A 15,818-nucleotide genomic window follows, 5' to 3' on the forward strand; every position below is an offset into this window, starting at 1 on the left:
TAATTAACTTAAAAGTAATTCTTAATCTCTTCAAAGTAGAGAATAGTTCAGAATATGACCTCTCCATACAATGATCTGACTTCTTCACATACTCATGAAAATCTGCTCAGTATTTGGCAAAAACACTTCCCTGATTAGCTCATGTTTACTCAAGATGGCTGTCTTAACTGGAAGCCTTTCAGATGTAGATTCCTGTGTGTGTGGATCTGAGAATGGAAACGTCTTAGTGAGTACCCAGCCCGGCATTCAGCCTTCCTCTTACTTAGTTGACAGCGATCGTAGTTCTCTGATCAAAACGAGGGGTTTTTGGTAGTAACTCCCTTGAAAGTCACACCTCTACCATTTTTTAATATCTGTTGATGACATTTTATTGAGTAGATAAGTAGTAGTCTTTAATTCTTTCCTTTAAAGTTCAATTACAGCACACTATCTCTGAGATTTGGACTTGTCTTTTGTAGTAGAGACAGTCGTCAGTTGCTTTCCATTTTCTATTCCCACCTCGGTTTTAATTTGTTTGTTTGTTTGTTTGCTTGCTTTGTGGTAAGCTTTCACTGTGTAGTCTAGGCTGGAACTCAAGACCTTTCTGCCTCAGACTCCGGAGATCCAGGATTACCTAGGGAAACAACCTAGATCATTGTTTTCTTCTCCTTTTTCTTTCTTTGGAAAATTTATTTTCCAAGTGTAAAACTCATTTTGCATTTATCTGTATTCCAGATACTGAGTGAATATTTCAAGGCAAGTTGAGAATATATAAGAAGAAACACGCACACTAAGACATCACCATTATTTGTTAGAATAATTTATTTAGTGCCTGTGCTTTAGGAATATAAAGCCAAATACAACCCCTATCCTTTACCATATGGCGAAAGATTACACATGCGAACCAATAAAGAACCAAATATTACAAATGGACTTATAGATCAGTTGGTGTTGTGTGACAGGACTTCCTGGGGAGATGCATTGCTCATTTCTACTTACCTCAGATAGGGAGCCAGCGACAGATCAAAGTCCACCATGGTAAACCAATGAGTTTTGTTGAGCTTACTTACATAAGTATGGATGAGGGGTTGCTTACAAGGGCAGAAATGGCTCAAAAACAGCTGCATCACCAAAGCCCAGTCCAGTATAGGTTTTGTACTCACAAAACCATACTCACAGAAGCTAGGAAATCTGGAGCACACTACACAGCCTGCAGTCAGCTCAGTAGGTTAGAGTATCCTTTCCTAGTGACTGTGTTAGTCAGGCAGCTTGGCTAGTATCTCCTCTTCCTGGCTGGTCTGGTCTCAGAGTCTTTCTTGCAGTCTTTCTTGCATTGTCTGAGAGAGACTCTTATCAGTCTTTATTGCTCTGAGAGGGAGGGCCCTAGTGAGTCTGCTCAGCTATTTTGAGTTGTTTACCTTGTATCTTAAGAAGCTTCCCTGGGTGATGGAACATTTCAATCTCCAGGAAACTGCTACACAGCACTGGTAGAATACTTGCCCAACACGCACAAAGCCTTGGGTTTAGTCCCCAGTGCCACATAAAAACAAGTGTAGGGTTGTAACCATGTAACCCCAGCACTTGGGAAGTGGAAGCAGGAGGATCAGAAGCTCAAGGTTTTCTTTAGCTAGAAAGTGAGACCAACCTGGTCTACCTGACACCCTGTCTTACAGGACTGTAACATTGATCAGGACATAGATGACTGATTTCCTGGTTTTTCCAGGCAGGGTCTCACTGTTTAGTCCAGGCTAGACTTGAACTAACAGTCCTCCTGTGTCAGCTTCTTGTACAGTGAGTTATTACTGCTGCTCAGATGGGATTACTTACCTCATTTTTCATTTGCTTTTAAAAAGGAAATTACAGTGACTGTATAGAAGCTTGGAAAGCCATAGCACTGTGGGTTGTTTATTTTGTCTTTGGTGTTTTCTGTTGCTGGATGTGGTAGGTTTGTATTAAGTGTACTAAGTGGCTAGAATATCTGAAATCATTTGTTTTGGCCTGTTATATAATAACTGTTTTTACTCACAGCAGGAGGATTCTTTATTTGCATCTATGCCACCCCTTTGCCCAATTGGTAGTCACCCTAAAGTGCAAAGCCCAAAAGCTGTTACTGGAGGACTCGGGGCTTTCACAAAGGTGAGTGTGTGCCACAGCCTTGCCCATGTCTTTCCCACTCTTTAATAGGCCTTAGTTCTGAGATGTGCTCCCACTTACTTAATGCTGTCCATGACCTAGGACTCCAGGGAAATGGGAGTTCACAAGTCATGGCCTAACGTCTCTCTTTGCTGCCTTCCTACCCTGTCTCTGACAATGACAGAAGCAGGGATTAAGTGAAATACTATTTGGCCCACTAGATCTTTTGGACTCTATTAAAGCAGTATTTACCTTTTTCATGGAGCCATTCTGTACATACCAAGCTTCATTAATACTGCAGAGACTAGATTCAAGTATTCATAGTAGGTCCTCCTCCTCCCCCATGGGACACTTACTCAGTGTCATTGTTTGTTGCAAGGTGATCATCAAACAGGAACCTGGAGAAGCTTCTCATGTGTCCACAACAGGAGCTGCCAACCAGTCAGCATTCCCTCAGTATGTGACTGTGAAGGGGGGTCACATGATAGCTGTGTCCCCTCAAAAACAGGTCATAAGTGCTGGAGAGGGGACGACTCATTCACCAAAGATTCCACCCTCCAAGGTTTGTATGGGTTTGGGATGGGAGGGTTGTGTTCAAGATATAGAAGTTATTTGTCTACATAGTTGACAGGTGCTAGAATGATTTAGGGTGGCCAAGTTGTTGACCCCACACTAAACTATGTATGTTAGCCTGGTTGGAAAAGACCCAGTCAGTTGTCATGTGCTCCTTACTGTCTATCCCTGACAAGAGTCAAGTGTGTTTAAACAGAAGACCCAGGAACAGTCTAAGGAACACAGACAAAGTAGCCTCTCTTCAGCAATAAAAGTAACAGGCTTCATGGGCTTTCTATTTGATTCACATCTAAATGGGAACGCTGTTTTGACTTGTTGGCTTCCTGTAAGAGAGTGATGCACTGAACACCTCCAATGTTCAGGCTGTGCGATTTGTTTTGTTTTGAGAAAGGAAGACCTCAGACTCAAGGCAGCCCTCCTACCCCATGCTAGGGTTCCAGTGTGTGCCATTTGATTCTTTCATTCATTTTATTTATAAATTAGAAATACCAGAGAATAAATAAATATATGGAGTACTGTGAAGCAGCATAGAATTGATTTTCTACTTCAGTTACATAGAGTCTATCAAGTGCTCATATGGCACGCTCCTCGTGTGTGTGTGTGTCTGTGTGTGTGTCTGTGTAAATTAATTATTGTACTGAAAGGTAGGTATTTTTCACCCCCTTCTTAAAAATGGCAACCTTGAGTTTGAGGGGCTAGGAACCTTCCCAGAGAATGCATGAGCATATAACATACTATATACTAGTGTGCTAGCTTATAACATATAGGTAGTAAATGGCAGAAGGCTTGAAACTTCTTTCAGCTCCAAACAAACCATTCCAGAGCGGGGGAGATTTATCTGTTGTCTCTAACCTAAGCATGCTTTGGAACATGTAGTTAAATTATCTCAGTGTTTGGCGGATATGTTCTAAAGCTATTGAGAATGCTTTGTGGGTGTTTATATTTCAGCTTCAAAGCCCAGCCTGGCTAGGAGTAAATTGTTTTTAGAAGAATATTCTAAAATGGAAGACAGGATTACATAATTTGGGTTAGTGTAGATAAATAGATCTCTCTGAGGATAGAGGTGAAAATTCAGGGTTACAGCTTGCTTTTAAATCTGTAAGGTTTCCAAACTGATCTAATCAGACAGTGCATCTTCTGAATTTAAACATAGCAATTCCTAATCTGTCCTGTACTTTCTGTGCCAGTATTTTCTCAAGGGCCTAGGAATCTGCTTTTTCCTAAGCTGCCCACTGAGTCAAATGCCCTGGCCAGTTGGACTCTCCCGCAGCCTTGCTCTGGAGTCACTTCTGCAGCGAGTCAGTTGCTGTTCGGAGATACTGTTCTGCTGTTGTTCACAGCAGAGGGTGAACCTGGGGCTTCACGTGTTAGACAAGTGTTCTGTAGCTCAGCTGAGCTTTCTTTTTACCTTTACTTGTAACCTAGACTGGCTAGCAGCCCTCTGCTCTAACAGTTGGAGTTCCTGTGATGGTAGTCCTGTGTCTCCAGCTGGCATCGTGTGCTTAACTTCCTGTTCAGCCTTTCTTACACATTTTCTCTTAACATTGTACTTATTTTTTTATATATGTAGGTGCACACTGTTCGTGCAGTGCCTCAGACACCAGCAGAGGGCATCAAATTCCCTTGGGACTGGAGTTACAAACAGCTGTGAGCCATCATGTGGGTGTTCTTAGCTGCTGAGCCATCTCTCTAGCTCCGTTCTCTATACTGAAAGTATATTAGGCTTCATGTAGTGATACAGTTTTGTTTATGTTTGTTTGTTTTATATTCATTTATGTGTCTAAGGATACAGATGTTTTACAAAGCATGCGATAGAAAGTGAGAGGACAAGTTGCTGGAGTAAGTTTTCTTTATCATGTGGGTCCAGGGATCAAACACAGATGGTCAGGCTAGGCAGCAAGTACCTTTACCCAGAGCTGTGTCATTGGCCCAAGAAAACATATTGCTTTGCCAATTAAAAAATAAAAAGATTTTATTTATGTAGGGTAGGAGAGTGCCACAACAAGCCAGCAGGAATCATAGGATGGCTTGTAGGGGTCACTTCTTTCCTGTCATGTGGATCCAGGAATCAGACTCAGGTTAGTGCCAGTTGTCTTTACTGACTGAGCCTAGCTAGCCCCGGTGTAAGCTTTTAACATATTCTGGGCCATTGATGCCCAGACCAGAAGTAGTTCAGTCTCCACTTTTAACCCCCGCTTTGACATCCCGCCAACACAACGCCCGGCAGTGCTGACCCGTCATTCTCTCAAGGCCCAGCCCCACCTCCCGACGGAATCTAAAGAGAAAGAAGGTGGTTTTGTGTAAGGATGTCGTGAATAAGGGAAGACCTGTGAAGAGGCAGGAGAACATGAACAAAGACACTACTGTCTTTCCGAGTACTTCACACACGCATCAGCTTCAGGACGAGGAGCTGTGTGCACATGGGTTGTTGAAGTGCCTTCCTATGCATTACCCCAGCAGGAGGTATAGAGGGCAGAAGCTTTCCCTGCTTATACCTTCAGAACAACAGAAAAATGTATTGGTTTTTGATTCTAATGAAAGTGTGAAGGGGTGCCCTTAACTACAGAAGAGCTGAGGTGGGTTTGTAGGATGGAAGCAGAAAGGTATGACCAGCAGACGTGAGCACTGACGTTCATTTGTTAGAAATCTCAAATTTAAGTGCTCATTACTTCTCTAACCCAGCCAGGTTACATGGTATCTCAGGAACTTATTTGTTGGTCTTGTGGAAGGAATAAGCCCCTATCTTTCAGGCCTGAATAAGAATTAAAGAGAGTGAGAAGAGTAAGCATTATCTGAGTATTTTGTTGTGTTTGGTATGCATGCGTTAGTAGCCTGACAGTAGCATTGAACAGAATCAGCTCTGGCTTTGAGCACCTATGTAGAACAAACTTGCAGCTCCCTAGCTACATAACTGTAACCATGAATGCAGCCCAGATGCAGAGGGAGAGCTACTAAAACAGCATGAGACTTTTTGAAAATTTCTTTTTAACTTGAATTTTGGGGCTCTTGAGCAGGAACATTCAAAAGGATGGACACTCCCACATATTGCCAATGCTTGTGAATTGTTACCATGATTGTAGCCGTTCTACAATGTTTAAAATGGAGTCATATTTTTTTTTCTTAGATAGGATTTTACTATGTAGACCAGGGTAACCTCTAGCTTATGGAGATCTGCCTACTTCTGTCTCCTGAGTGCAGGAATCAAAGTTGTATACTACCATACTTAGCTGTTTAATTTTTTTTTAAATTTGTATGAGTGTTCTTAATGTCTGTGTGCTACATGTGAACCTGGTAACCAGGTCAGAAGTAGGTGTGAGATCCCCTGGGTCTGGAGTTTAGGATGTTGTGGACTACCATGTAGGTGCTGGAAATTGAACATTGGTCCTCTTGAAGAGCAACCAGTACCATCCGTCCAGCTTCAATTTTTCTATTACCATGTATTAAGTATACATAATGGGCTTGTTACGATATTTTCATGCATGTATATTTTGATTATATTCATCTACCTATTCTTTGTTTCTTCTACACCTGATGATGTGTATGTGATTCATTAAGTTTCATTAGGATTATGTACAGGAGAAATTAGTTTTATTATCTATAGGAGCATGGGCAGTGGCTGTACCATGGAAGAAAATATTTCTTGCTTACCCAACCAATCATCCACTACCTTTAGATCCTCAGGGATGAGTGGACCTTTATGACTCAATAGGACACTGAAGGCCCCAGTCTTGTACAGTTTCATAATTAATGATACAGTGTCTGTTGGATTCCCCAAAGGTGGAATTATGGATGCTGAGAACCTTACTTGGGCCCTCTGCACCAACAGCAAGCACTCTGGGGCATCAGAGACCTCTCTCTAGTCAGCCCCTCTGTCTTTTCTTGAAGTTTACATTGCAGAGGCTCTCTGGTTACATTGTTTTTTAAGCTGTTATAAATGAGCTTCCCAACCCTCTTTTGCGGGGGAGGTGTTGTTTTGGTCTTTCCCTCAGCAGGTTGGTTTGTTACTGGTATGTAGAAAAGCTGCTGGTACTTTTCATAGAGTATTTTACAGATCTCAGAGTTCTCAGATGGTGTTTCGAGGTCTTTATCGTATGGTGTTGTATATAAATGGGGTATTTGGCCTCTTCCTTTTCCACTGTGTCCCTTTTCCCCCCTTTGTCTGACAGCTTTAGTTAAGATTTCAGTAATTACATTGAGCAAGAACTAAAATCCAGTTGAAGTACAGCAGTTTATTCCCAGAGGCCGGTTAGGGCTGAACTTGTTTTCCCTGGCCACTCACTGAGCTCATCTTCTAAACATCTGGATTACATAACAGATGTCAGGCTAGGTGAGATACATAGATTGTTAGAAAACATGGACTATGACAACTAGAGGTGTGACAGAGGGCACACTGTTTTGATAGGGCAGTGACCAAGGGCCTGGAACTCACTATGTAGACCGGACTAGCCACAGACTCCCAGAGATCCTCCTTCCTCCGCCCTCTCCATGCTGGGATTAAGGGTGTGAATCACCACGCCAATCCAAGGAGTGATTTTTAAGGCAACTAAAAATCTGTTAAGATAAAGGTACTAGAAATAATTTAAAATTCTCAAGACATAGTAAACAGATGACTTAGACTTCAAATTGCCATTTAGTATGCTTTATGTTGTAGGAACTAAAACCAGCTCGGTCCATAGAGTGTTAGATACGCTGACACATAAAACAGCAGCAGCATCTTGTGATTCAGTATCCCGTTATCTTCTGCTTGTTACAAAAAATACACAACCAGCATATCATTTCACCTTTTAAATAATTCATTCACAGGCCTACAGAGGTGGCTCAGATTTATCCTGTTTGTTTGTTTGTTTGTTTGTTTGTTTCACTTTCACTTGGCTTCTAGCTTGGGCTCCTTTTTGGCCACCCTTCAGCTCAGCTGATAGCCTAGCTGTGGTTGACTGTTGCAAGCCAGGTTAGGGGAGAAAGTGGTCACAGAATCATGTGGGCCCAGAGTTCAGGTTTTAAGAGCAACATGGTGGTACACACCTTTAATCTCAACACTGGAGAAACAAAGGCAGGTGAATGTCTGAGTTCAAGGCCAGCCTGGTCAATATAGTGAATTCCAGGCTAGCCAAGGCTACATAGTGAGACCCTGTCTTAAGCAACAACAGCAAAACAAAGAAAGGATTTTTTCTTTGCCTCTCCTTTTGATTCCACATTGCCTTGTGATTACCATTCCTTACTTGATAGAAATCAGTTCATGTTAGCCAAGCATTTTATAAATTTATTCTCATTTTATGAATCTGAGGTAAATATTGCTAATACATAAACTAGTTTTAAAGTTCAAGAAAGTTAATAATTTACCCAGTTGGCTACTTGGAACTAAAATAGGAAAACAAGTCTATCTGGTTGCTCTGTACTTAATAATGCTCAGTTAGGGGACGGTAGTCTTCATATTAGCATACTAGCCAAGCTCATGATAAATACATTTTTATATCACAGTCTTTGAAAAGAAACAAGTGGTTTAGTAGATTTTAATGAACTTTTTTTTTTTTTTAAAAGCTCATTTGTCTGTTGCTTATTTTATTCTGCCTCCTGAGTGACTATTTTCCCCCTTTTGGGGACAAGGTCCCACCATGTATCTCAGCATGTCTGTACTGAGATTTTAACCAGGTGGCACTGCTCTTTAAACATACGTGTATAGTGGGTATGGGGACCGGAGAGATGATTCAGCAGTTAAGAACACTTGCTGCTCTTCTGGAGGACCCACATTAATTCCAAGCATTCACAAAGCATTTTGCAACCATAGTGCCAGGGGATTCTGTGCCCTCTTCTGGGCTCTTCAGGAACCAAGCACCCATGTAGTATACACATAGATGCAGGCAAAACATGTGTACATGTAAAATAAAAATCTTTAAGTCTTTGAGAATTTCATAAATGTATTTTAACATATAAATGTCAGCTCTTTTGTAATCACATACCCTGTCTTAGTTTATTACTGTGATAAGACACCATGATCAACATGGTGGAGGTCGTGACAGCAGGCAGGCAAGCATCAGGCAGAGAAAGCTAACTAGGAATAGAGCTGGCTTTTGAGACTGAAAAAGCCCACGCCCAGTGACATACAGGTCACACCTCCTCATCTTTACCAGAGTTTTACCAACTGAGAACCATGTAGTCAAATCTATGAGTCTGTGACTGTTCATCTCTTTCAAACCTCCATACCACCCAACTTGTAGTCGGGTGTTGTCCTCACCAGCACCAAAGTCCAGTTTGTGCTGCCCAGCTAGCCTTGGGAGTGGGAGCTCATTGGCCAGCAACTCAAAAGGGTAACCAATTCCTACTACTGGGTGATTTATTAGCTAGTAAGAGAGTCTCTAGTTGGGATATTGTGCCTCCATTGTATGGTAAATCCATTAAGGCTCTTTACATATGTACAGTACATATTTTATGAAGCTTCTATAGTAGTGTTTCCATGAACGTTTTAAGAAGGCCTTTAGTGTACTCTCCCCATTGTTCCTTCTCTACCCTGCACTTATGGCTCCCATCCCAATTTAACTCCTCCTGTTCCATTATTCTCCTTTAATCATTTATACATGTTTATACATGTCCTAGCTCCCTCCCTGGATACTTCACTCTGGAGCTTAGACTGCTCAGCCACCCACCCTGACACTGCTCACCATTACCATTCTTATATTCTTATCTCTCTCTCTCTCTCTCTCTCTCTCTCTCTCTCTCTCTCTCTCTCTGTGTGTGTGTGTGTGTGTGTGTCTGTCTGTCTGTCTGTCTGTCTGCCTGAGTGAGGACAGGTGCTGGTGGAAGCTAGAGACCTCTAATCCCCCTGGAGCTGGTGTTACTGGCAGTTATTAGCCTCTGAGCTATCTCTCCAGCCCCCTTTACTTTTTAATGATTCAAAATTTTCACTTAAATGTTGAAAATATATAATCAGTATCTGTCTGTCTGTCTGTCTGTCTATCAGATATAACTAATCAGATGCCTTCTGCTCCATATCTGTATATTCATACTTACTTTAGGGTGGTTCTTTTTTCTCCAAATGAAGTCCATTTTGTTCTTCCTAGAAAGTACTTCGTTCATACTTTTAAAAAATCTTTATTTTTGCTTTATGTGTATGGTTGTTTTGTCTGCCTATCATATGCGTGCAGCGGCTGTGGAAGCCAGAAGAGGGTGTCATATCCTCTAGAGTTGGTATTACAGATGGTTGTGAGCCACAAGGTTACAGGTACTGGGAATTGAACCTCGGTCCTCTGAAAGGGTATCCAGTTCTCTTAACTTCTGAGTCATCTTGTCAGTTTGGTCCACAGTTTTATTACATCAGCACATAGCCGTACACAACTTGGAATGTCTGTTTTACAGAGTATAAAAGATAATTATCTGTGTAGTTTCTTGCAACTACTGTTTCAGTCAGTTTTTATACAGGCCTAGATACTTTTTCACTCACCTTTACTAGTAGGCGGTCATAGCATTGTCTCTTATATAACTGACTATCTGTGCTCTATTTGTAGACACTTTAGTATCAGAGAGATGGTTTTGTCAGTAACAAGCAGGAAGACCCAAGTTTGTTCCCCAGAACCCACATATAAAAAGCTAAGTGTGGTGGTACACAGTTGTAATCCTAGTACTGGGGAGGTGGAAGACAGGCTGTCTTAGGGTTTCATTGCTGTGAAGAGACACCATGACCAAGGTGAACATTTAATTGGAGCTGGCTAACAATTTCAGTGGTCTCATCTGTTATCATGGTGGGAAGCATGGCAGCAAGCAGGCAGACATGCTACTGGAGAATGCTGGCAGTTATTTTATGAACACAAATAATGCTACAGTGGATATTCTTGTGTACATTCCCTTGAGCATATATCTAAAATGTTCTATATTCAGAGAATCATATTTCTAAGCACATAACTTTTATAGAAGTGTGGGGATTTTCTATATGGTAGACAGGCCTTTGGCTCTTTGGAGTAGTGGTATATTTTCCAACAGTGAACACATGTTCTTGTTTCACAATATTCTCTGGCTAATTCTTTTGTACTCAGAGAAGGGCTTAGGGGAAGGATTGTTTTAAGGTGTGTGTGTGTGTGTATGTGTGTTTGTGCGTGTGTGTGACAGAGACAGAGAATGAGACAGAGACAGAGAAAAACAGAGAGACTGTGTCTGGGTGGGATGAGTATACGCCAGGTATCTGTTGACCAGAAAAGGGAGTCACTTCTCTTGAAGTTAGAGTTAGAAGAGATTGTGAGCTGCCCCAGAGTGGGTGCTGGGAACTGAACTCAGGTCTTCTGAAAGAGCAGCAAACACTCCTAACCTCTGAGCCATCTGCCCTTTCCCTGATTTTTAAGACAGGGTCTCATGACATCCAACTTCTAATTCTGCTTTCACATCCCATGTGTTAGAATTCTAGATGACCGAGTGTGCTAGCAGCCTATAACCAAGCTTGTAAACCTCTGCTGCTATTCTGTTTTTCTGTTAGAAAGGAGAGGCCATTGTTACCAGTAGGTAAAGGTCCTAGGACAGGACCCACAATGTCAGGGTTTTACTGCTGTGAACAGACACCATGACCAAAGCAGCTCTTATAAGGACAACATTTAATTGGGGCTGGCTTACAGGTTCAGAGGTTCTGTTCATTATCATCAAGGTGGGAGCATGGCAGCATCCAGACAGGCATGGTGCAGGACGAGCTGAGAGTTCTACATCTTTATCTGAAGTCAGCTAGTGGAAGACTGACTACCAGGCAGCTAGGACTACGTACGGTATTAAAGCTCACACCTACTGTGACACACCTACTCGAACAAGGCCATACCTCCAAATAGTTCCACTCCCTGGGTCAAGCATATACAAGCCATCACTTTCCACTCCCTGGCCTCCATAGGCATGTTCAAACACATGAGTCCATGGGGACCATACCTAGCCATAGCATAATAGAAAAGTACATTTAGTCCAACTTCCGAAGCCCCCATAGTCTCTCGCAGTCTCAGCAGGGTTAAAAGTCCAAAGTTCAAAGTCTCTTCTGCGACTCGTCCAATCACTTAACTGTAATCCCCAAGGCAAGACAAGGAAAACAGATGGGCACACTCCAAAATCTGTACCTCCATGTCTGATGTCAAAGTAGTCTTCAGATCTCCACTCCTTTTTCTTCTTTGTTGACTGAAACAAACTTCTTTCTCCTGGGCTGCTTCACTCCCTGTTAGTAGCTTTCCTCAGCAGGTATTCCATAATTCTGGCATCTCAAACAATGTCCAAGGCAACTTCAATATTACAGTTTCTTGTTTCTGTGTCTGAGATCCACAAATGATCTTCTGGGGTCCTCCAAAAGGCTGGTGTCACTTCTCCAGCTCTGCCCTCTGTAGCACTCAAAGCTCAGGTTGATCCACTCCACTGTTGCTGCTGTTCTTGGTTGGCCATCCCATGGTACTGTCATCTCCAATACACTGTAGTCTTCCGCTACAACTAGGCTTCACCAATAGCCTCTCATAGGCTCTCTTCATGGTGCCAAGCCTCAAGTCCTTTGCATGACCCCTTCAGGCTGCCCTTCACCAATGGCCTTCCATGGCCTCTCACAGTGCCAAGCCTCAGCTTCATGACCCCTTCATGCCTTCATGACCCCTTCATGCCCTCAAAACCAGGACCACCTGGGGGTGACTCTTACACATTACCAAGTACAGCTGCAGCATGAGGTACAATCTTGGCTACCTCTGTCTGGAACACAGATTCTTTGTGCTCTCAGAAAACACTTCCTAGAAGATTTCACCTCAGTGACGCTGGTTTCTTCTTAATCACCACTAATTTCTTAGCTCCAGCTAACAAGTATCCATTGTCCCAGTAGTCCCTTCTATTTTTCACTCTAAAGCCAGAGCCACATGGCTGAAGCTGCCAGGTTCTGGTGCTTGCTGGGGGTAGAACATGGCCCCCCTTATTCTATTACCAGCCTTCTATTTTCCAACTCTCTCACTGCCTAAGCTTGGTTTTCCTTGAACTTGCTCTGTAGATTGTTCAGAGATCTGCACGGCTCTGTCTCCTGTAATGCTGGGATTAAAGGCATGTATTACCACGCCTGGATTTAAGCTTTTCTTCACATAGAACTTGCTTTGTCCCAGGCTGGCCTTGAACTTCGAGATCTGCATGGCTTTGTCTCCTGGGATTAAAGGTGTGTACCACCATGCCTGGATCTAAACTTAGCTGGGTAGGAGCTTGGACCCAAACCCCCTAGAACATAGGGTTCTTTTCCATTTCACTTCCTGGTGCCCCTTTAATACTTGAACGGTGTATTTTATATTTTTCCTTTCAAAGCTTGCTGTGCTTGTTCAAAACACTCTTCATGAGACTTAACCAGAGAACAAAGTCTCTGCTCGGCTCTTCTGAGACTTCCTTTGTCAGTGCAATTAACCTGAGTCTCTTCACCTTGGCCTCAGGCAGACTCCTCAGACAAGGGCAAAAAGTAGCCACATTTTTCACCAAAATATTACAAAACAGTCTCTAGGCCCCATATTGAAACTCTCTACTGAAACCTCTTGGGCCAGGTCTGCTCAATTCAAATCACTCTCAGTAACAGTCTTTTATTATTCCTACTAGGATAGCTCATTAAGTCCCAGGTAAAGCATTCCACTGTTTTCTGAATCTAAAGTCCTCAAATCCATATTCTTCCAAACAAAAGCATGGTCAGGCCTATCACAGCAGTACCCTATACCTGGTACCAACTTCTGTCTTGGTTAAGGTTTTACTGTTGTGTACAGACACCATGACCATGTCTTATAAAGGACAACATATATTTGGGGCTGGCTTATAGGTTCAGAGGTTCAGTCCAGTATCATTAAGGCAGGAACATGGCAGCATCCTGTCAGGCATGGTATAGAAGGAGCTGAGAGTTCTACATCTTCATCTGAAGGCTGCTAGTGGAAGACTGACTTTCAGGCAATGAGGACTAGGGTATTAAAGCCCACTCCCACTGTGACACACCCACTCCAACAAGGCCACACCTCCAAACAGTTCCACTCTCTGGGCCAAGCATATAGAAACCATCACACACATGATGAGAGAGAGCTAATTCCCACAAGTTGTCTTCCTGTCCTCTGACCTCCATATATATGTTCGGCTACATTCACAGACACCAAACTATACATACCCAACAATAAATTAATGGATGAATTCAGATGGCTTCATTTATTGTTAATTATTATTTGTATGTGTGACTATGAGCACACATGTAGCACAGTAGTCATGTATATTTAGAGAACAACTCTGGGGAGTTAAGTTTTCTGCTTCCTGCTGTATGGGATCAAACTCAGGTGGTGAGACTTATGAGGCAAGTGCCTTACCCATGAGTTATTTCACCAGCCCTAAATTACCTCTTAGTTTAACATTCTAGTGCTTATTCTGCTAGAACAAAATGCTTAATTTTTTTAATTAAAGAAAGTGACTTTACTTTTAAAAAACAGTTATAATAATTTACTTGGTGCTTGAATTTTTTATTACTTTTTATTAATAGAGTTGGAGATGTAGCTCATGTGGTAGAGGGTTTGTCTAGCATCCACACCACCATGGGTTCGAAACCCAGCACTAGATAAATTTGACATGGTGGCCCATCTGTTCCTTAATCCCAGCACACAGGAAGTAGAACAAGAGGATCAGAATTTCCAGGTCACACTGAAGTTTGAGGCCAATCTGGCATACATAGAACCCAGTCTAAAAAAAAAATCATTTTCAATTAAATATTTTTGCTTAAATGTTTACTCTCTTACTAAATGTTTGTCTTCAAGGAGGGAAAGAGTGGGGAAAATAAAGAGGTTATTTTTCCCAGAATCAGGTAGGCTACTATCACATGATGAGGAGAGAAACTACCATCCAAGTGGGCAGACTACAGACTCACAAGAATAATCTCTCAAGTGGGAAAGCTGCAGTTTGAATTCACGAGGAAGCTTACTGCAGTTTTCATAATGTGACGATTGAAAGCACCTGCCTATCCAGCAGCAGAAAATGCTATCGTAGACTGTAGTATTCCTGTTCTGGTGTGTACTTGGTCACTGAAAATGATTTATAAATATAACACTGGAAAAAGCTTGTGTTACCTATTAATGTTTTATGACTGTACAGGGTGGTGCAATTCTGTATTTTGATTAAAGTAGACAGTGAAATGAATTGAAAGTAGGTACATTAGAAATACTTTATTTCTGTGTGAGAATTGGATTTAGTGTAAGTCTGTATGTATAAAGCCGTCCTGTTATGGAAGAAGCTTTGAAAAGCAGCTGCCACTCAACTAAGCGTTTGTTCTGTGGTAATACTCAAACTATAAGACAGTTTTCTCTCATGCCAAGGCACCCTTGTCTGGGACAGTTAGACTTCTATGTGACACCCCTGTGCCCCAGCCTTTGCTATTGCTTTGTTCTTGCTGGAGTTGAGTGGCTGCTTCAGCTGCAGAGAACTCACCAGGCCCATGAGAAGTAACTCTATTGGACTGTTTTCTGTCATGAACAGGTTGTTGGTGTGCCTGTTGGCTCTGCCTTACCTTCCACAGTGAAGCAGGCTGTGGCAATCAGTAGTGGCCCAATTCTTGTCGCCAAGGCCAGCTCTTCTGTCACCAAAGCTGTTGGCCCAAAACAAGTTGTGACCCAAGGAGTTGCCAAAGCAATTGTGAGTGGAGGTGGAGGGACCATTGTTGCTCAGCCAGTACAGACCTTAACCAAGACTCAGGTCACAGCTGCTGGGCCGCAGAAGAGTGGCTCCCAGGGCTCAGGTAAGTATCTCAGTTAAGGACTTTTCAGCTGCACCACTGTGTAGATTGCAGTGACTTGATTTGCTATTGGGTTCTGACTAGGAAAGTGATGTAAGTGATGTGCCAGTTCATTCTCCTGGGATAGTTTACGTAGAGAACCATAAGTAGTTTAAGCTTTATTTTGTGTATGTACTGTAGATGTCTGTGCAAGCAAAGTCAAGATCAAAGGTATCCATGATCTTCAGGTATGAAGTCATTCTCACCTGTTCTTGCCCCACCTCAGTTGTGCTTCAGATTTGGAACCCTGGCATGATCAAGTGTCAGCAACATTTGACATGTATAAGTAGTGAACTCTACCAAGCAGATGTTTGAACACCTTGAATAAGCTTTAGCCCTTGATGCTTCTGAGAGCATGAAAATAAAATGTTTACAATATTAA

At 42.2% G+C, this 15,818-nt stretch overlaps 1 protein-coding gene across 4 annotated transcripts in view; it reads left to right on the top strand.

Moving 5' to 3' along the window:
• Yeats2 (YEATS domain containing 2) overlaps positions 1-15,818 on the top strand; it is a 93,194-nt gene that overhangs the window by 50,008 nt on the left and 27,368 nt on the right. For all 4 annotated transcript variants that reach the window (XM_028770508.1, XM_028770507.1, XM_028770510.1 and 1 more), the window contains 3 exons: positions 2,008-2,115; positions 2,492-2,674; positions 15,142-15,400. In XM_028770508.1, the coding sequence (XP_028626341.1) occupies positions 2,008-2,115; positions 2,492-2,674; positions 15,142-15,400 (550 nt within the window). The remainder of the gene's footprint in view (positions 1-2,007; positions 2,116-2,491; positions 2,675-15,141; positions 15,401-15,818) is intronic.

This window comes from Grammomys surdaster, unplaced genomic scaffold (assembly GCF_004785775.1).
Source record: "Grammomys surdaster isolate TR1022 unplaced genomic scaffold, NIH_TR_1.0 202, whole genome shotgun sequence".
NCBI classification, from domain to species: domain Eukaryota; kingdom Metazoa; phylum Chordata; class Mammalia; order Rodentia; family Muridae; genus Grammomys; species Grammomys surdaster.